General features: G+C 37.3%; 1 protein-coding gene across 1 annotated transcript; it reads left to right on the forward strand.

The window, feature by feature from the left end:
* The first annotated feature begins 3,805 nt into the window (after positions 1–3,805).
* Positions 3,806–22,049, forward strand: LOC112458009 (homeobox protein unplugged). The gene is made up of 4 exons (XM_025021385.1): positions 3,806–5,409; positions 8,173–8,490; positions 19,031–19,344; positions 20,663–22,049. Exons 1-4 carry the CDS (start codon positions 5,127–5,129, stop codon positions 21,128–21,130), a joined length of 1,383 nt encoding a protein of 460 aa, XP_024877153.1. The 5' UTR covers positions 3,806–5,126; the 3' UTR covers positions 21,131–22,049.
* The last annotated feature ends 1,965 nt before the right edge of the window (positions 22,050–24,014 follow it).

Genomic DNA, 24,014 nt, shown 5'->3' on the forward strand with positions numbered 1-24,014 from the left:
TTATAGATCGTCACTGCTCCTACTTAAATATCGGTAATTTAACTTAACACTTAACTATTTAATTTAACTTTTTAATTTAACTTAACTAAAACAATAATAATTTAACTAAACCAATGGAGTTAAAATAACACTGTTTTGTGTTAAAATAATATATTTCGACACACAGGGTAGTTAAAAATAACAAAATGTTATTCAACTTAAAGTATTGGTTTAAGTTTAAATTTCATATTTTTATTTAACAGTGTACTCGAATAGATCAGAGTAAGTGATACAAATCAACCTATTTAATATCTCGCGATTTCGAGAGAAGAAAGTCAGCGGAAAGCGAAAAAGGACGTGAAGATCGATTTCGACTGCAAGGGGATCAGGCGGAAGATGCATGCTAGGACAAATTGGCCGTCAGATACGATTGGTGGCGGGAGTAAAAAGCGAGGCGAGCACTCTCAAAAAGAGTGCGCGCATACATCGTCCTCCTCCTCCTCCTCCTCCTCTTCCTTCTTCCGTTCTTTCTCGGTCCACGTAACTAACGGCAGGCAATTAAAACTCGGCCTGCCGCGAGCGTTTAAGCGTCGACATTTCCGTTCACACGTGCGTAACGAGTCGAGCGGGCCGCGCATCGACGCCTCCGTCGCGCAAAAAAACGTCGACGATGACGCCGCGCGCCGGCCGCGTCGCGGTCGCTCCGCTCCGCTTCGCGAAGCGGAGCAGCGAAGCGAGATTTAAGGCCGTCTGAGCATTCACGGTCGGAACTCTCCGCGTTCTGCGCGACCAGCAGCCTGCACGCACATGGCGGCTCGGTAGAACTCGGTGGGCTGTGAACGTTTTTCTTCATTCTCGTGATATACGACAGTCGCACAATGTTCAGGAATCTTTTATTTTACCGCTACCGAATATGACGGAAATTGCACTCGGATTTAATGCAACCGAAACTTCGGTTTTTCAAGTTATGCGAAGGGATTGGAAGCCCTTTTCTATTTGCAGTGATAAAAAACTATTACATTTTAATTTTAAACCTTATGAAGGAATGACGATCGCGATTACATAATGCAATTGAAATTTTATTAAAGTCTTCTTTAATTAGAAACATCAGTATCGAAAAGTCTGTGAGACTTGTTTATATACATATATTTTAATAACAAACGGATAGAATGTTTATTTAGTCATTATTGTTCATTGAAGAATCGGATAAAGTTATTCTTTGCATTCTGCAGCGCCGACCTGGCGCGTGCCTTGCATTTTCGACATGGCCTGCCCCAATTTGTCAGTGACTACTTGTAGGGTGAAACTCGTCTGGCCGATTGCCACTCCTCGGTACACAGCCGGAATTTATAGTCATTGGTCCTCTCTCGGGTACGACGTATCGGACAAATTGCGTCTAGAACCAACTCGCTGCGGCCCGATATTACGTTAATGTAAAAATATAACGGAATATATCGTTAATTACATCGAACGCTGTTCTTGGAATTCTCAGAAATCTCAGGCGGTGGCATTTGTCTACTTTACGTTGTGATCAATTCTCAGAAAATGCTTATCAAATTTGCTATTTCAAACGAGAAACTTTGCTCCCAACTTGACAGAGAGGAGGACTCGACTTGCCGGAACGAATCGCGTTTAAACACTTTTCATCGCGCGGCGAGCAATATCTCTACCTTTCTTCCTGCTCCTTTGTGCTTCTTCTCTAATTTTACAAGGCGTTAAGTGCCACTTTGTGCTCGATTCCTCAGCTCCGCCGATACTTATTTCCGCCTTTCTGTCGCGCAAATGAGCGCAAGCGTTTGCCATAAACCGCTCTGACGACAGCTCGTAAAACCACATCCGTCGTATTCAAATTCATGAAAAGAGCATTAATAATCAGTATTATTAGTTTATTAATTTAAACAAAATTCTTATAGAATTATAATTTCTCTTTAGATAATTAGGAAAATTGCAATATATCTATGTTAATAACAAATAACACAATTAAATCATATAATATATAATATTGTACATAATGTATAAATATTAAAATAAATATAATTCGCAATTGAATTGAAAAGATCGTTTTGCATTAAATTGTGATTAGAATGACACTGCGCTAATTGGGTATAACAACAACATATAAGACGGATTATATATGCATGCAATTAACGAACATTAAGTCAACATATAACTAAAGCTGTAAATATAGATTAGAGCATTGGAGTAGTGTTTCCTAAGGAGTGGGCGATGTATATTGGGTAACTTTAGGATCCAATTAAAGTGACGGCATGCTAACGAGTATCGAAATAGTATCGTTACTATAGTGATGCATCGATTAGCCGCCTCGGAGTCATCTACGATGTAAACGATGCTTGGGCGTAATCCATTTTAAAATTCGACGAGCACGCCGAGAGACGCGTGAAATAACATGTAATGTTTCTAATGACGTTGCCGCATAATAATTTATAATTTAATAACTAAATTTTTTTTCAGATACAACAATTCATTTTTGTAGCATTAAAAGAACATATCAATGAAAAAAATACATTTGTGCTTAATAGCTATTTAACATTAATATTAATTATTTTATATATAGCAACATTAACATACTAAAAATTTATTATCCAAAATCTTCGCCGGATAATATTTTTTCTCTGATTAAAAAATTAGCTTGTTTTTTTGCTGGAATAATTAATTCCAGAAAATATGGCATATGAAACACAAATGATTAAAATGTTTTTCTTCCATGACGTTAAAGCGCAACAGAAGAAATCAATAATTCTACAAACAACGGAACACGACCATTAGATGACGAGACAAACAACAAGCAACCATGCTAAGAATAAGCGCGTGTCAATATCTTCACGGACGAATCAAGTAAGACAACAGTCTTGATAAGGTGCTCGTTAGGAGGCACCCTGCGGGGGTGGCGTGAAGGATAACTTAATGGGGAACACGTTGAGGATACAAAATAGACCGCGGAAGAAGCAAGCTCGTTAACGTCGATCGCTTCACGTTTCAGAAACAGCATAATTGGTCAATTACCTGTCAAAACTTTTTCGGACCTTACAAATTACTCGTCAGTTCCCCGTCGTAATCTCAATATTTGAGATTTGTCGGACTTTGTTTTGTTTACACACTATTATAGAGAACAACATATTATAAAACATTAGATAATGATAATTATTAAAATGGCAATAATCTAATATCTCTTATGAGTTATTGGTAGAAAACTATTCATTAGTCCGAGAGAAAAACAATTTTATTAATATATTATATAAAATTTAATTAATATTATCATGTCAAGTGTAAGAAGTATTATAGTTTTACAATTTATGTAAATACGTAATAATTTTTATTGTACATTCCTACGTATATAATTATAGTTCCACTTTCAGGGAATAAAGCTGTCAAAATTTTCCTCTATTAAAGTTGATTTTGAAAGTTGCTCCAGTTTTAGTTTCTGAAAGCTACTCCCGATAGCTCGTCATCATTCATCAGAAGCCTCATTTAGTTAATTGCACCGTCACGTTGTTTAAGCGCGAGGTGATATTTAAAAATAAACCTTACTGCCACGATCGTTCCGAACTGTCCACCGTTTCCAATCTTGAAGCATCCAAATGCAAGTACCTCGGATTAAAGCCTTGCCACCAAGATGGTGGATCCGCGGACGATAGGCGCGGCCGGACGACGCTGTTGGTCCGAATGCGACCAATCAGGATCGGACAAAAGTCGGCACGACGATGCCACGCCATCCACCACGTCGGGACACGGCGCATGCCGAGGAATCACGAATTAAAATACCTTGCCCTATACCCTCGGCAGTCGCCCGTCGACCCGTGCGTCATACGGTCGCCTTCCGATATCTCGTATAGCGTGCGCGGTGTATAGTCCGGCGATATATTGTCATCATCGACCAACGTATAGTGCAGAAATGTTCATAATTGAACAACTTGTCAAGTTGAAGAAAAAGAAGAAAGGTTTACAAAGGTGGACGTGAACAATTCCTGCAAAAATTGTCATTGAGTGCGCATTACAATAATTTATTCTTTTTAAAACTCTGCAAGATTGATGATTGGGACCTGCCGGATTCTCTGTATGATTAACAATCTTCTGCATCGATCCTCACGTCATAATTAATGACGACATGACGTTCGGCATGAGAATTTCAAATCTCCGATGAAGTTTCATATTACATTGGTGATCCAGACATATTTAACTATTTATGACTTCAATCAGTCTTATTTATTACTGTTATAATACACGGAAGAGCCGAACACTACATTTCAATAATCAAATACGATTTTTCACAAGACACAGATTTTATATTCCTAGATGTCATGATTTTCGTAAACCTGTGCTATAGCTACAATAACCAGTAATGTTGATGTTTCTGCAAATCAAGAAACTCAAGAAAGGATTGATGATGACGAAACGTGATAAACTAATAAGTTTTCTTAAACTTGTTCGACGGTATTAAAGAAGATTGTGACCAGTGCCAAAAGTACATTGATTTATATATTATATATAAAAATGCAACTACGCGCCGGAAATTATAGTGACGACTACACGGAAGTTATCGTCAATGAAATACAAAGGAATTACCTTAAACGCGTTGACTGCCATACCGAATTAAAAGACTAAAGCTTAATAGTGTGATAATAGATATTAACAATAATTTTTACATATTATATTTCAATATTGTGTGAAAAAAAGTCGAATAGAAGAAAAGAAGACGATTGATAAACAAATAGTAACGATTATTTAAAGTGTTAAAGCTCATTGTAAAACGTGCCATAACTGTTGTAATGCAAAACACACAATACTGGAGAGAAAATAATGCAAAGTATTATAAAACAATCGTTATATAATAAATATAAGGCATCTCAACACTGATCAACAACCTTAAACTAACGTTGCAATTTGATTCAATGCTGACAATTTGAATAAAGCCACTCCGACATCACTCTTATTCAGTGCACAACAGCAATTAAATCTACAATTCACTTTCTTGAAGTACTCCCGCAAGACATTATTTTTTAATCTCGCGACGCCTTGAACCGCGCGAGAAAACGGCTATTGTGCGCGAAAGAGAAAGATTATGTTCCGCACGTAGTACCGGAGAGATCGGTTCCGCTCGATTTTAATCCCATCGAGCTCAAGGAGTCATGGACGTGAGCGTGGAGGAGACCGAGCTCGACGTCGGCTCGGCGAGCGACGAGCTGGAGTCGTCGGTCGCGGAGCCGAAACACGCGCGACGCCCGACGCCGCGGCCCTTCACGATCGAGAGCTTGATCGGTAGCGCGCGCGAGGATCACGATACCGGTGGCGGCGGTGTTACACGGGATGACCGGACGAACGGCAGCGAGGAGGAAGAACACCGGGATCGGGAATACCAGCTCTATCAGAGGCACTACCTGGCGACCGCGGCAGCGAGCACGCTACCCTCCGGTGAGCACGTTTTTCCTGCTACAATTTAGTCGGTGACACTGGAAAGTTAAATTTTGGGGGAAAAAACTTTAGTGTGTGATTCTTTTTATTTAACCTTAACTAGCCATATACTTATTTTCGAATCCTTAATTCGCCACACTCCGGTTCGTGAGACCGATCGACTTTGTCGCATCGTCATTTTCATTCTAATTAATACTTTTTAAGATTGTAATGTAGGAATTGGAAATACAGAATTTGAATAATAATGTTTATGATAATATCAAGTCAAGAAAATAATTTGAGTTTAAACTGAACATATTATAAAGAAACTTGAAAATTATTATTGTTATTACGTGAAAACTAGAAAGCCAAAAAATGTTTAGCAGTCCGAAATATGGCGAGCTAGTTAAAATTTTGTTCCTTTCAAGACATTTTCGACGGGTAGAAGTAATATAGATATTCGATTAATTTATAGTTTCCAACGCGGCAAAATGTTTTCTTATTATAAATATCGGAATATGAAGGTATAGAAGCAGCGTTGTTGGAATTGGAATTTTCTATCTAAGTGCTTATCTTGAAATTGAGATCTTTTTTGTTTTCGTTATATGTATGTGAAGCATTCTAGTTATTATTACATTTATGGAGCCGGTTAAAGAAAATTCATATTGAGTGTGACAAATGACTTTATAAAGGCTCTTCGGACGGAAAAGATGCGGATGTGAGTAGCGTCGCGACTGCGGCTTAAAATACGATGGCTACAAATACATAAAAATGAGCGAATCGATAACTGCAGCGAGGAGAGACCGCGTTACATCTACATGCGTCTGCTGTATTTCTAGTATATGAAGTTCATTCAGCGTTTTCTCTAATCTTCCATAGTAAACGTGATAAAATTGATAAAAAATATGAAATTATGAATCTATGATTCTTTATTAAAACAATTTTTTGTAGTAGATTTTGAAGCCCTCCATAAAATTAAAATTCTTATTAATCTATATAAAGCTAATTTTTAAATAGTCGCATTTTCGCCAATTTTTCATATCCATATTTCCAATCGATTGACTATAAATTATCTAATAAAATTTTCAAACGCGAATTAATATCTGCTTATATTAGATTGATAGCTACTTTAGGAACTTTCAATTTAAAAGAAAAATTCCTTATTCAGTATGTAATTCTTAAAGGTTAAATGACGCTAAGATTATTACATATATAATCTTATATAATCTCTTTTTATATATATGTGTACGTGCTCCGATAAGTTTGTGAATAGCATCTTCCGTCGGAAGAATTATGGCGCGCGTTAATCCGGCTGATCATCAATAACTGTCATAATGACTGACTATATTTTATATATGTACATAAAAAATGTGAATAATTACATTTATATATAGTCACACATACATAAACGAATTAAACGAAAGAATGAAATAATAAACTAAGATCAGGCTTATGTGTTTGCATAAATCATAATTTAAGCTATTAATATCCTGAATTGCTTGTTTGTCCTTGAAATTTACATTCTGCGAAAGGCTAAATCACATTTGTTTGCATGAAATTGGTCATACAACAGCGTTGAGTTTTAAAATTATTAATTGGAGACCACTCGCAATTTCCGATGTGTCTTTCTTATTTACAATTGAGATATACAAGATATTGAGATATACAATTGTTTATATACAAGATTGTTGTAAGACATTATAACACAATTATTGTGAAATATTATTCCATCGAGTTAAAGGCGCCGTAGTGTCTAAGCGATGCTCCGAAACGTGAACAGATACCAGGTGCTGGCGACGTTTCGCATACTATAATTTGCGATCACGGATATGTACATAATTGAAACCTTCAGAGCCTACCGTTTTTTCTTATGTATCTCATATTCAGTTTATGCAGTATGGTGCAGTAAGATGCAGTTAGCTTTAAGTTTTGTCGTTACACATTTGTAATCGCAATATGTTGCGTATTGATACATTCAAACACAGATTTAATTGCTACAAAAGAAAATTGATTCATGCTATAAATTGAGTAAAGAAGGATAAACGTGGGCGCGAGTAATACTAGAATTTAAGTAACAAAATGAAGATTAGCAACAATGAACAAAAATGGAATTAATATTAAAAACGTCAGCTTCAAAAATGGATTAAACACAAAAATAAATGTTTAGCAATTAAAAAAGGGACATTGTATTATAAAACTGAAAGAACGGAAATAAAACATAAAATTTGATTTATCTTGTGATTTTATTCGTTTATCATTAGCGAGCGGATTTATCGTTAGTAAATATCTACTGCGTTTTATATATGTATTAAGAAGCCGGATTTTTTTACATTTTGTGATCTGAAATATACCTTGTTATTATCTTCAAAAGATGAAAAACATAGCATATGTGTTTATGAAGAATATTTGTCTAATAAAAAATGTATAGATATTATTTTAAATTCGAAGATATATTTTTAACGTTATTCAATATAGTTGAATTAAATTAGTCTCAAATATTTATAATTACATGTTAATTACTAAATTGGAATAATTAATTGGTTTAATTGGTTAAATCAGTAGCTAAGTAGGTATTTTAGGATTAAGTAAACAACATTATATTAAAAGCATTTTGCCAAAATCCAGGTCAATTGCTTTTATACATACATCTTGACATATATATATTACAATCTTATGTTACGTTTATATATATACACAACTCTTAAATCTATTAATTATCCAACCATTAACCTAAATCTGCTGACTGTTTATCTAAATCTATCAATTATAAATTGGTCTATGCAGGTTTCGGCGTGCCGCTTGGATTGTATAGCGCTTGGCTACCGATGCGAATGTACGGTGGCAGCGGTGCATCCAGCATCTCGATGCTGCCGCCGCAGCATCCGTCTGCCGGCTACGCGGGTCACCCGGAACTGCATCAGAGCCGACTGTCGCAGCCCTCCGCACCGCCGTCCAGTCATCCGCAGGGATACTATCCACTGGATAGTTGCCGTCGTATCACGAATCAGCGTGCGCCGAGTAGCTTCACCGACAGCGAGGACGAGGACGGCAGCGTCGGTTCGCCGGTGTCACCGGCTCACGATCTTTCTAAATCCCGGCACGGTGAGTTTAACAGGAAACGGAGTCTCTTTAACATTCTTTAAAGCAATATAAAAAAAAACACTGTATAATGACGAAAAATGAAAAATTTGGGAAGAAATCTTCCTAAACTACATTGAAGATAGCGTGCAGAAGAAATAAATAACAGTCAAATTTGCGAATAATTATCGCAGTGTTGTCAGAATTAATTTATACACAATTTTTTAAATGAAAAAATTTTGGTATATTATAACATGTTAGTCTTTTTTAAAGTGACTGTCTAAATTTTATGATTGAATGCACAATTTAAATAATTTGAACAAAATATTATTAAAAGTACGTTATATCGTTATAGTCTTCGAAAGTAAATAAAAAAATATATGTAAAAAAATCGTATACATATATACATATATATGTATATAAAAAGAGAAAGGATTAGCTGACGAGCATGAAGCGAGCGTGGCTTTTCAAAACAAATTGAAGGAATTGCGAGCTGAATTTAATACAGAGAGATCTAGACTATTAGCGAACATTAGGACAACTTGAGGAATCGTTGAACAACAAAATCACGGAGACACTTTCAGACATTGCATACCCAAATGCAACATATATTTTGGAAAGTCATGTTGTAGTCATACTGTCGGTGGGTTACCATCCCTCCTTCCGAGAGGAAGTGGCGATCGAATAAAAACTAACAATTTTTGGTCGGATTGAACTCGGATCTTTCGGCTCACTAGACCAGCGCACGTCTCTCCGTGCTACGATCGCCTACTGTGCTCACCATTTCGTGCCGCCTTATTTCCATTATATCGTTACAGTCGTTACTTCGAAAGTAAATAAGAAAATATATGAAAAACACACACACACACACACACACACACACACACACACACACACATATATATATATGTGGAAAATAACGCACATTGATAAAACATAACTTGCCAAGTTAGTAAAACAACTATATCAAGCGCTTATAAAAGTTATGGAACAATTTCAGTTTTCTAGAGCATATACAATATGACACTCAAAACGAATACTTTGTCTTGAGTGATAGATCATGATACGATAACTACATATTATATAATCTTAAATCTTTTGACAGTATAGTAATTTGAAATGAATAAAAGTCAGTCGACGAATAAATTCTTTAACTCTTTTGCTAGGGCAAAGTCGACCGCCAGCGTTCGCTTTGGAGCGACGAGTGACTCCACTGTCTTAACTCGTTGCAGTAAAGATATAATTTTCCAAGCATTAAAATAAAACAGAATTTACATAAGCACAATAAATATTTTAAAATTATATTTTATCCTTATTTTAAACCTTGTATTTAATACGCTACAAGCGGAGTTAGTACCAATAGTACGGCTATGTCGGCTATAGCACGTACGTACGGGTCGTCACATGGATCCCGGCTATAGCTGGCGTTAGGAGCGAAAGGGTTAATCCTAGTCTGATGTGTAATCTCTCCGATCTTTATTTGATTGTTAGTGCATAATAGATAAGTTCATCCTGTGCTTGTGGCAATATATATCTTCATTACAGCACAATTTTAGATACTTCAGGAAGAGATTATTAGGCTGTAATGAGATTACATACATAAAATAATTAAACATTGAATCATTAAACATAAAACGCAAAAATAGATATTGTCGCTAAATCGGTAGTCTCTAAAGAGGAACACAGAATGATCTATGAATCCAATCGCGAAACGGGAGAAATCGGTGGGCCCGATTGCCGAGCGTTTACGAATTCCGGTGGCGTGTCTTTGGTCACGATCGTAGTCGCCACGATCGACCGCAAAGGATCGAGATACATGGTAGCGTGCATAAATTATCGCGCTCTCGTGGCCCGATCTCATCTTGTATGTATATATAGGTGCGTGGAACAATATGATGCGATAGACAATATGATATATTTGTGATATCTCGAGGTATAATGACAGCCAGTTAGGTCGATTAAAGAAGTCTTTACTGTTACTCAGTTTAATTATTTACTGGCGAAGTAAATGTTACTTATTCGATCTCAAAGTATGTTCTGGTCGAATTTCTATAGGGTAACTGGGGGGAATATGCTAGTGTGGGGAATATGCCACTCGTTATGTTTAACAAAGCTATACGGCTAGGAGCGTTGTTGTAAATACTGTGAACTTGTTAAAAATATTATATCTGACGTTTTGCCCAAGTTTTACTTACTTCCTGTCAGTATTATAGTTTTTATGGGGTAAGTACAGTATGACAAGTATGACAACGTGCTTTTTAGAATTTTCTTAGTGTTTTATTGAAATTGTAATAAAAATATTCTTTTACATGTTTTTAGAATGCCCTTCTAAAGTTAAATTACTATACATGTTTGTATATGTGGCATATTACCCCACATGGGGGTAATATGCCACTTTTGCAACACTTTTGTATTTCTTTCTTTTTAATAGTAAAGAATCAAAATATTTACCAGTATGCAAAGATACCTCAAAAAGAAAGAGAAATAGAAAAAAAAATCATATTTTTCTTAAGTATAATGGCATATTCCCCCGAGTTACCCTAATGCGTTTTCGAGAAAGTAGCTCTATTTTTGTACAATTCTTCACGATCTCACTTTTCCAAAAAAAATTTTCTTTGTACACGTTTAATATAATACTATAATACATTAAATACTTTTCGACAAATCAACGTAAGGATGTGTAAGCAACAGAAATAAAATATGAATAGAATACTTATCGCTTTTATTAAGATAGTTAATAAATGAAGACAAATGGGAAATCCACTTTTTTCAAGGACTTTTACGATATTTCACGGAAGGCCCCGAACGCGCGTCGCCGTTTGACCGCCGAAAGCCAAAGGATATACATGACCGTCGATCGCCGATCACGTATTTCCGTGGGGACAATTCCGATGGTGTACTCTGACGCGCGCATTTATTCGTGGCCGGACACACTTTTTATTGATGTACCGCCGACCGGCGGCGATTTCGTATGCGAGACGAAATGGCTTCGGAGAATCTGTCATCGGTCATTTATGACGCACCGCGCCGAACCGGTGCGTCGATTGTCACGGCACGGCGAGGTGCGATTACGACGTTCCACGAATTCATCGCGATCCACCTACGTGCGGGCATTGCGTCCTCGCGCAATGCGTAGATTACTGATCCTGGTCCTGTCAACAGAAATCGGGGAAAAGGAAGAAGGCCAAGGGGAGCTTGAAGACTCTGAAATATCGACTTTGATTCGATTTGCGCTTCAACGATGCCAAAAACGAATCGAGATTCTAAACTTGAATAGCAATGTAGATGCGAGAGTTGAATGGGTCGAAAATATGAACTATCTCCAACTTATATTTTTTTTAGAAATAGAAATCTTGAGATTCTTGAAATTAATAAAATATAGATCGTATATAAATTTAAAAAATTAAAATTTTTAGCTCTTTTTAAGTAATAAGTAATGGAAATCCATATCTAAAAAAGAGATGTATATTAAAAAAAAGAACAAGTCAAATGGTGTACTTTGAAAAACCAAGCGTTCCCGTAACGTTAAGGAATTTTAATATTTTAATGAGTATATATCATATATATATATATTTAATCGCTGTCAGATTTTCTAACATAAAACACTTCACTATACGTATTTATCTTTCTTGTACATGTCTTTACAGCAGTTTTATATAAATTATTATTTACATACATAATTATTACTCTATATTTATGCTACTGCATTACATACATTGATGATTTTGGCGTTGAACAATTCTTTACAGCTGGGAGTTTGTTGCTATAAATATAGTAATTCAAAAGTGTTGCGTCTTTTTGTGAAGATCCTGGATAATTTGTGAATCTGTAATATATCGTAATGTATAAAATAAAATAACATTATTTAAAAACTCAAAACAGTTGTCGCATATCGACCGTTAAACTGTTAGATAGTTTTCTAGAGACAAATCAGAATGTAAAAAACTAAATGACAGAGTTAATATATTGTTCAATGCGATCAATTGCACATCGCGCTATTTTTGAATGATATCGTTTTTATTCTCGATCACCGGTAAATTTTTACACAAGCACGAACGAACAGTTATTTTAATGCGATTGTCGATCGAGACGATGCGTCATAAATACACAACGCCGTATAGCTTAGATCTTATCGCCGAAACTATTATCCAACGACGGGAAGTTAAAAATAACTTCTGCTTTTGCAATGTCTCAATCCTTCGAAATTTTCGATTGTACAATTTTTGCAACTACAGGCTAAAAAGGTATTGAGTTCTTTACAAAAATAACACATTAGAGAGTAGTGTATTTTATATAAACGGTTCAAATCATTTAAATAAAGTTGTATAATATATTTTCAAGTATCAAAATTAAAGCTGTAACTCATTAATTCAAAAACACTTAAAGTTTTCTCTATGAGAGGACATATAATTGTTTTATATATAGTCTAAATAATATATTTAATAAGTAGATTAAATTTTTAAGGTATATATATATATATATATATATATATATATATATCTAATTCTCAGAACCATAAATGTGCCATTTTGGACCTCATTATTGAAGAGAGAGAAAATGTCAAATCCATGGGAGTATCATATAGATAATACATTGAAGATTAGATTAGTAACATGATAAGTACTTTGAAATGAGAACGAGTCTCGCGATATTCAACAGCGAATTATTAATCAATGGCCCAGATGTGACACGGCGGAAAGTGTGTTAACGGCATTTTCATCATGAGAACACGAAAGCTGGCTACATGAATTGGATATGTGGAAGACTCGAACGGAGCTTTTGAGTGCCTATGCAAAATTTAGAGTTCCATTCACGGCGACGCGGAACGATTCGATCCGCCGTCGCTTCGAGTAATCAAATAATCGTTCATAAAATCTTGTTTCATCTCGAAAATAACGAATTCGCCGATAGATAGAATAATACTTTTAAACCGTGAATTAAATTGTGGTTTATACGATATGAACCTAAGTGACATTTACGCCGGACCAAATAAAATTATTTATAAATAATTGTAAACCATTTACAACAATGAGATATTTTTTGATACTGAATAGAAATCCAACGATTTTTTTTATTTTTATGTTTGCAAAATATACACGCCGTTATCTTCACGATTCTAATATTCTGATGACAATTCCGTGTGGCAACACAAACTGTTATAATAAATTGATATTAACTGCTGTGATTTATCTGAAAAATCCATAATTTAATTTAATTTAATTTAAAGTAAGTAACGCAAAACAATCGTGACCTATTCCGATTTTTAAGTATAATACACGAAATTATTATATTAATTAGGAAATTATTTCAATGTTATTTGTATTGACAGAAATAATTTCATATTTGTATTATTAATTTCTACTTACAGCACGAACAAACAAACAAATTATAAAGTAATTACCGTAATTACTTATTTCCGCGCCGTACTCAAATCTAATTCGATGACATCAAAACGACAAACGGAAAGATAATCATCGGATGCCACTTGAATTTTAATCAAGCTCACCGATTCTGCGGCGGGAAGCCGATTAGCGTATCGCACGTCGGACGAGCGGAAGAATCATATTTCGATTTGGCATACAAGACGAAAGGATCTTTTAGACCACGTCATTCGTCATTCATAGCCATCAGGACGACGACCGAGATGAAGGCGATTGTATGAAGGACGGGTCTTCTCAAGCCAGAAACGTGTATAACAAAGTAACTGTCACCGTTGCCGTGAATGGAAACCGTCAATTCCTCCCAGCACCGTCGCGCGACGTTGAGGATCGTGCGATATTTATAATGCCGGCGTTGCAAAATTAATGATACAACCGGTATAACCTGGGCTATAACTGCCAGCGACTGGACGATATAGCAATTAGCATAATCACGTACATTGAGGACACACTTATAAAGAAAGTTCGTTAATGAATGTTATATCACGTGGATTAAAAATTCTGAAAATAGCAAAAAGCGTTGCTTCTAAAAATCAGAATATTAGAAATATTTGCAATAATATATAGTCTGACGATTAAACGTAAACAATGAGAATACGCATTTGCCCATAAATTTACGAATTACTAATAATTGTCCTTCCGTGCAGAGAAGCTGTTAATATACTTGATAAAATATACTTGAATAGGAATTTTTAATTGATCATACCTATATTTTGTATTCTCTTTTAATTACAAAGTTACTATTCATACATATAAGTTTTTGTAATTAAGACAAGAACACACGTACACATAATTCCTTGAGAAGTTTTTATAAAAAGTTCTTTATTTCTTGTTTCTTGTATCTCGCAAAATAACTTTTTTCAATTATACATATTTATTTCATACAATTATATATTATGTGGAATCGAAGAAAAAAATACTTTCTATAACATTTTCTGGCTCGTGCTTTATCCGAGAGTCTTTAAAAATTGTTAACGTGAGATTATAAAAAGAATTATTATTCTGTTACTGAAGTCAAGAAATTTTCATATATGTAAAATATCATTATTTTGCTCTTACAGCTTATTCTCTTCCTGTGTTTTATTTTTTTTATTACGTGAGAATACAGACAGATAATATTTTATTCGCAGCATGCAATACATATGCGAAGAGAGAGAGAATAAAGAAGCGGTTGAACTGGCGCTTAGCTATATCGATCGTCGCGATGCCCGGTAACATCATCGTACAGCACAACTGACGGAGCGACCCGTTAATAAGCCCGATTGAAATTTCATGTCGCACATCCAAAAATACACTCACGGAGTGATACGCGGAGCGACGAATGAGCGTTTCCTCCGTCCCGATCCCGATAATTGCTTCCGGCGAGGTTCGCCGATCGATCGCCGCCGGGCGCTATATCGGGCCGCGCGATCGAGCAAATTATTCCGGAACGAGGTCGCGAATCTCGCCTGCCGTCTTAACGTTTAATAAGCCGGACGTATTTTCCCGCACGGCTAGAAGTGCACGTGGCTATTGAAACCTTATCACCATGTTATGAAAATAGCGTAGAAAAGTGCGGAGAGAGATATAATTAAGGCTGTACAACGACGAAACTATATCATTTATGTGACATTATATAAAGTCTCTCGCATCTCTCACAATTTTTTTAAATTAACTTTTTAATGAAAGCTCTCTAATTTGCAATTTACAACTTACGTCACAGTTTGATTATCGTTAAAGGAAAATATACAGTTGCAATTGATTACAATGTGAACTAATGCGAGTCATTGCACTTGACGAAAACCGTAGATGCATAAATCGCTTCCCCACTATTATACTTCCTACCCGTACTTGCAGTCGAACCCGATAGCACTCAATCCCCTCCGAGCTTTTTTTCGCTTTTCCCGCAGTTTCCCCGGTTGGTGAATTTTGGTTATTCATTGCCCGAGTACGGAGATCCTGCGGCGCGTCCGACACGATATGGGAGGATCGCATCTTGCTCCGTGAAGGACCGAACCGTACTTGTCGCGAAAAAAAAAGGAACAGTGCCTCTTGGTAACAACAATACCGAGATTGGCACGATTCCGCCGATCGATCGAAACCTCGAATGTCATTATTATAAATGTTACGGCCACAGGCTAATTCGTTTAATTTCATTACGTTTTTGTTGTACTTACTATTATGAACTACGTTCTAAAACTTTTTTATATATTAAAAGAATTAACATTCTTGAAATAAAAGAATGCGTTAATTTTTTTGAAAATTGAGATTAAAAATTAATGTATCTAAAGTAAACTTTGAATTAAAGTAGTCAAGAATGAAAAGATTTTAAGAATCCTGATGAAATTGGAAGATCGTTAACTTTCACAAAGAATCGGGGAATATAAAAATTAAAAATCCCAGAATTCTTCAGAATTCTTAAGAGTACAAAGCTAAGAAGATACTTACCTATTCAGGAATTTAAGAATTTATGAGTTTTATATTCTTATAATTGAAAAATTATAAAACTTTTAAAATTTAAGAATTCCGAAAATGGTTATAATAATATACACACCATTCTAATTGTTCAGAGATATTCAATATATTTTAAAGATTCAAATCTCTCTCTCTCTCTCTCTCTCTCTCTTTCTTTCCTTCCCAAATAAAAAGAAAATGTCGGAAATCAGCTGACGAACAAGCAATTGATAGAATGGAAACGGTAGAATGGAATAGATTGCGAAAATTAATTAGACATGAATGACCGGTGAATCGGTGATGAAGATCGTTAAATGATTTGATTTCCGGCTGGCTCCGTCATTGACAGATTTCAATAATTGCCATTTGCCAGCGATTAAATAAAACATGAGCTCCGGAGCCATGCCAAACTATTTTCACCGATTATTATTATGCACGGCGAATCGATAACATTTTAATATTACTTTGGACACAGATACCAGCAGCTTTCTTGGGGTGAAATCAATAAAGATGCCGCGACCCAATTAATCTGTTGCGTGTTCGTGTAATTGACGGGTAAATTTGTACTAATCGATTAGTGAGCAAATTACTTTACTTTTTGAATGTTGAACGACTGTTATTATTCTCCTAATTGCCTATTATGTGGATTAACAGATATTTTTTGTATTTGTTAAAATATTTAACAAAAAATTATTTAATACTGCATAAGTTGCTTTTAACGTACTGAATTAAAAATTAATATTCTTTTCATAATATTTTCCATATAATTAACTATTTAAATGAGAAAAAAATCAATTTTGATGCAATTAAAGTTTTATATTGAATTAGGATTCGTGTTTTACTAAGTTCTCCTTCGTGTACTTGATTTGTTATATTTATATCAGAGGTTTCTTCTTTGATTGAAAAGTTAACTTTCCTTACGATTCATGTCATACCTAATATGTATGCGCAATTCTTTGTCGCCTCGTTCAACCTGTATTCACGTAAGAGTCGAATTGCTAGCTTTAAGCAAACAAAACACCGTTGATTTAATGTCGTGTGTTTAAGTTTCGGGTTATAGCCACGCTCCAATAACTATATTCGCTGGAAAAGCCTCGCCGCGCTGAGGCTCGCTAAACGAGGATGTAACGATATCATTCTCGCGGATCGATCCGCACGCTCGATTCCGTCGCCAAGTGTAAAGACGGCACAGAGCAGAGGACAACGCCCGTGTATACGCTCGCGGAAGCGTTTCGCTCGCCTAATCGAAACCTTCTGAATAAATCAACGACCGGAGAGTGCATCAAACCGGCCGGCGCGGCGTGGAGGAAAGTTACGCGCTGCCATAAGCAGCGCGAGCGCGATCGGTCGCAGCCCGCGAACTTCGGGATAAGAAAGACGTGAATCGCGGCTGATGAATAAGTCAGGCTGACCATAGCCGAGTTGACCGTTGACAACGAACTTTAACAGGAAATAATGCACCCCGCAAATAACGACCGGCTCTTGATCATGCGACCCGGCCACGTTGCGATGTGGGAAAAAGTTGTGCGGTTGCCGACTCGAGAAAATCCAGCGCGCGAGGAGAAACTTACCATTCTATATTTATACCATTTTCTAAGAGAAACGTGTATAACCTTTCATAGATTTTAATTCATGTTAATTTATCTTGATTGGATCTTGTGTTATGATATATTTTTTTTTTCAGATAACGCATTTACAATTGTTATGTTTGCAATTGTCATTTTAGCGCGTTAATAGTTAATAATTAATCACTGTATTTATAAAAATAAATAATACAGACTGTCTCACTCATTGATTTCGAGGCTAATAAATTATATAGAACAAATTAGTCTGCTTTACTTGAAACTGTTGGAAATTTCCGAGGTATATTTTCGGCTCGAAACGTTTAAAATTGCCATTTAGTTTCCTTTATATAAAAGTCCTCGATGTCGATGTCGATGTCGAAGGTAATTCTCGATAAAGGTTTCTCTCTCTCGTGGACATTTGTTGACGCAAATTTCCGTTCCCATCCAGTCGATCGTCGAATCAGTCGAACACGAGTCATTCGAATGGAAACTTATAACCGCGATGTAGGAATAATTTTCAATAAATAATGACCCGACAGAGTCATTAAACTCCGTGGGTAACTTTGTTTCGTATCTCCGGTGCATATTGCATGCCGCGCTCGACCGTCTCGCGGATGAAGGGGGAAAAAAACATCACTGTACGGGAAATTACGAACGGGAAAAACGTTGCCGACGATCGAAGAACGCAACTTTTATGAAGGAACGACCAATCTGCTCCGCATATTAAATAGCCGCTGGGCTATACATACCGCGGCGATATGTTCTCTCGATAGCGACAAACTCTCCGTTGATGACTTAATGTCGCGAAAGTTAGTCGTGTGGATTTCAATCCTCAGAATTGTGCGGCTTTATTTGACGACTATACATTTCAAATACTGAATACAATTATTATTTGCTTTTATAGCTCACAAAATCAGTCATGAATTAATCACAAACATAATGTTGTAATTGGAAAGCGAATTATATTTTACCTGTGCTTGTATAATGAGCGACTGAACAATGTCACTGTTAACAGTAGAATGCAAGCGTAATGTAAATTAATTTAAGAATACATTTATTTCGTTATTAAATACAGAAAAAAAAATTGTATTTGACAGATTTTTTTTATATGTTTTTTACGTGTTCCAGGATCTGAAAACGGTCGTGCATCAGCCGAGAGCGACGAAGAGGTCGTCGGAGCTGCGGGTTCCGGCGAGGGTCACGACGTTTCTGACGGTGTCGTCAGCGGGGTCGGCAATGCCGCCCCAAGCCCTAGCAGGCCCTTAGAGAACGGACAGAACTCGTCGGCATCGGGTGCCGGTGGCAACAAAGCTCGCCGGCGACGTACCGCGTTCACTTCGGAACAGCTGCTCGAACTGGAGCGCGAATTCCACGCCAAGAAGTACCTGAGCCTAACAGAACGCTCGCACATAGCGCACGCGTTGAAGCTGTCGGAGGTGCAGGTCAGTGCCAGACCAAAGCGATAATCGATGAGCTGTACAGTTAGAGCTTAATGTCGAGGGATGAATTATAATTTAAAATCGTTAGAATGTAAGATAAATCAAGATTCAAGTCAGATCTTGAAAATAACCAAATTTTGTAATCCCGAAAGAGATTTAATTTTTATAAAAATATTAAAATTTATTATAATCAATCAATTTTAATATTAAAACTACCAAAACAGTAAAAATAATTTATTATGTTTTTTAATTACTTAAATTTAGAAAATGCTTTTTCAGAAGATTTTCCATGATTTTTATAGCAATATGTAAATGATTAAATTTATCTGTTTTTATAATCCTCCGTCTATACACGTGGGTCTACGGCGTTTGAGCCAAAATAATATCTGCTTGTAACTGTAAAACTTAAAGCCTGATGCTAGAAAATATTAAATAAACGATGTTTATCAAAATGACTATACAATCGTCAACTTCAATATAGACAGATGTTTTGTGAATTCTTTCGAACTTTTTAAAATACTTTAAGATAGGGAAAAATAGCGTCAAACGTGACAGACCCACGTATGCACTAAAAGGTACCAATTTTATATAATCTATATATCCTTAATTGGCTACATGGAGCGACTCAATATGGGAATAGGGTGGTCTATGATGACTACTCTACAAATAATCAAAAAATATGAGGGACGGTACTTTGTTATGTATCGCTAATTGCTATGAATCCACGGACTTCTTCGCAATTCACGTTACATAACATATAGCATTGTTTTTCATATTTCTTAATTATTTCCAGCGTCGTTATTATGATGATATAATAAAGCACCTGATGCCCACTACAGCAAATGAATCTGCGATGCACCCCGAGTTGCACCACTTATGTGCAATTCTTCAATCTTGATCGAGGCTTATTAACGTCTCTCTTTCGAAAGACGGAGCTCAATTTCTCCCACGAGAGTTCCCCCATTAATTTCTCGTGCGGAGGGGTGCAGTTTAGAATATGAAAATTTCTGTCATCACAGATGGACTCAAACCCGATTCCTCGTGGTTACGAGTCTGGCGCTTTACCACTAGACCACACTGCCACCCTATACAATACATAAAGAATATACACATATATGTATTTATATATATCAAGATACATGAAATTGTTGGTAGTTCTAATATTAAAAATAGATTGTCAATGTTACGGACTTTAATTTCTTTAAATCCACTAATGTTCCTTTATTCATCATCTCAATTACACTATCATGATACGTACAATTTTTTAAAGAAAACTTATAACATACATAACTTTAAAATCAATGATACAACTCTGGCGCAGGTGAAGATCTGGTTCCAGAACCGACGTGCCAAGTGGAAACGGGTGAAGGCCGGGCTGAGCGGCGGAGGCGTCGGCGTCGGTTCGGCGGCGGCGGCCATGGCGCCCTCCGGCGCTTCTGGCCGCCACAACGGTACCACGGGGCAGCATACTTCCGGTACTAGAATCGTAGTGCCGATACCGGTGCACGTGAGCCGTTTGGCAGTTCGATCTCATCACCATCATCTGGAGAAGTGCGCGAGGGCGCCGCGCGCGAGACCGACGTCGTCCTCGGGTGAGGGTGGGTCCTCGGGAGTGTCGTCGTCGGTGTTGGGCGATACCTTGGGACTGGTGAATACATCGGTGAACCTGACCGGCCAGGTACAGCCACCTCTGGGCGCCGGTATGGGGGTAGAAATTGGGGTCGGGGGTGGTTTAAGGGCCTTTGCGGTGCCGGCGCATCGGGCCGGTCTCGGGTCCTCCGGGAGGTAGTGAACGTGGACGATGAACTTGGATGTGCGACGGCGGGACTCGAGAGGAATGAAGGTAGATCGATAACCGGTTGTAAAACGCGCGCCCGATAAGACGAAGTCGAGTTCTCGTTCTAAAATTGGATATAATGTTGATCAAAAGTTTAAAAGCAGCAATGACAAATGTGAAACGTTATAAGAAGATATAAGCACAAACTTTCTCTTTGTCTTGTATAACTTTTATCTATTGAAATGCTCGCTGAGACAAAACAAACACTGAATTGAACAGTTTTTTTTATTAAAGTCAGATTGTTGTGCGTGAAAAATAAAAAACAAATATCTTTTTTTATATTTTCAGTAATTATTCCATGATGTGTTAGTTTCCCCTCTACTCAATTTACTTTCTATTGCATCGGTCCAGATTTTCTAAATACGCGAAAGTCGATTAACTCGTATCTCGAGTGCTTGATTCTTCGAAAAACGAGGGGTTCTGAGACTTCACGTCGCGCGCATTGTAAATAACAAGTCCTGGAAGTTGTAAATATACACGTACACGTAGATAGTAACTTCGCATAAACACACCGTAGCTTGTACTTGCTGTAGATAGTTTACGTTAAGCAGTGGGTTTCAGCTCGGCGCGGCGGGCAACTATATTACGTGGTAGCGATATCGCGTATCGATCAGCCGTGCGATCATTGCAGCTGCATTACACTGGCGAAACGTCACAATGAGGCGGAAGCGCACAAAATGTCGGACTATAGACTTGCATACGTTGTAATATCGTGTCGGCAATAAAACGTGCGAGTGTAATCCGAAATATATATCCTTTGCCTTCTATACCTTATGCCCACTCGGTACAACTGTGACTACAACTATACCATCAAAGAAGACGGCTCGTTAGAAGAGTGACACTTGCGCAGCCCTTCGGCATCTAAAAATGTTTACGCAATAAGAAAAGTTTATACAGATTGTATTGTTGCAATAAAATATCGGAAAAGTATATCTGATCTTTAAAGGGATCAAACAGCTAAATTGTAATTGATCTGTTGGTGATGCATCTTGTCGTACGAGAATCTTTAGAAATCAAGGGTTGCAACGTTGATGACGTAACAAATCTTATACCAGAATGTTAGATTTTCAAGGTCTTGTATCCCAAATCCAGCATTATCGTAACGGGCTTTAAATATAATTCCATACTCCAAGTTAGTTTGTCGATTTTTGACGGAGTTTCGGAAAGAGATCGCTAATCGAGGGCTCCCGCGTTCGCCTTGTTTTGACAATTTCGTCGCGGTCCTCGAGGGGGCCGTCCCGGGTCGACTCATCGTCATCGGGTGCTCCCACGGGATCACCTCCGTCGTCCCAAATCGGCGGATTGCGCATTTTCGCAAGGGCTGTGCGGCGCGTGCGGGCCCCGAGCCCTCTAAAAGGGATCCACTGCAGCCGTAATCGGGGCCCCCCTTCGTTCACCTCGTAGGCGTGACCCCATATGCCGGGTTCGGTCGGGCCGCTGCTGCAACTGTATGACGATACACGATGCAAAACACGTCAATGTGTCAGCCGACTAATTCGATTTAGCCTCCTTTGACTCGGAACAGCCGTGACTTTCGAAGCGGAAGCGCGATGGAAATACACGAACGTCGAATTTTTCCCGGCGCGATAATTGATGACAGGTGATCTCTTCTATTAGGTAAGTAACGAGTACATACGTAGCATCAATGACGCAGTTATTAAATTTAATAATCCAGTTTTGTATACTTGTTAAAACACCGACGTTATTTTTTAAGGCGCAATATAATAATTATCGTGCAGTTTTTTATTTTTAACACGAGGATTTTTTTACGATATTATAATTATCAAAATGCACCACTGTTAAATGAATAGAAACAAGTATAAATATATTTCGTTATATATATTAAAATTATTTTACTATTTCTGTATCAATGCGACATATTCTCTAACAATAACAAAGTCACATTTGAGTCGATAATATAAAATAACAATATATGTATTAGCAATTTTGGCCTTGACGCCAAGGAGCAAAAATAAAACAAGTTACGGCAACAATAATCTCAATAAAGTAACATTTTTCTACTTTCTTCGAGAGCCAGAAATATTTTTCGTAAATAATAGAAATATTCAACAAGAATGTTAAAAAGAATGCAGAAGAAGATGAGACGAGAGGTAGAGAAGTAACGAAAGATGGTAGTTCAAAGGGGGGGTCGAAGGGGGCTCAAAGGAGGAAGGGGGGATCGGGATCGTATACAGTGTACACAATGGCGAGGCAGAGTGCATTACGGTTAATACACGAAAAGGACCAGCGCGGTCGTTTAGCCAGCGATCTCGGCAGTTACTGCGCCTCGCGCGAGGGATAAATCATCTCTCCCGACGCTGCCACGCCTACCCGGAGGACGCGGAAAGAGCGACTCTCCCCTATAGAGCGTGGTAACGTACGACGGGCTGTGGACGGCGATGTTACCGCGTCTCTTGCGGTCGATGAGAACGAGCCGACGGCTTCCGGGAGAGGCGGAAAACTAATAATCGTGCCGTGGACGCGCTCCGGAAGGCGACTCCCGAGATTGCGGCCGGTGACAGCGATCTCCGCCATCGAAGGACGAATCAGTCGATCGAGGGCACTCTGCGGGTTTAACGAGGATAGGGGAAACAGCTATACCAATTTCTGGGCTCGATCGTTTTTTTACGTTACGTCTTTTAATACTTAAATGTACTGCTTACATTTCTTTAACTTTTATATCTTAGATCTCTAACAAATCCTCGAGACATTTAAGAAGCCCGCACAAGAGTTACTCAAGAAAAAATAATTATAAAATAGATATAGAATCTTATAGAATATATTACAATTCATGAGAAAAATGTCACTATTTGAAACATATAATATTAATTTCTTA

The sequence above is a fragment of the Temnothorax curvispinosus genome, unplaced genomic scaffold, assembly GCF_003070985.1.
Source record: "Temnothorax curvispinosus isolate PA1 unplaced genomic scaffold, ASM307098v1 QBEX01008590.1, whole genome shotgun sequence".
NCBI classification, from domain to species: domain Eukaryota; kingdom Metazoa; phylum Arthropoda; class Insecta; order Hymenoptera; family Formicidae; genus Temnothorax; species Temnothorax curvispinosus.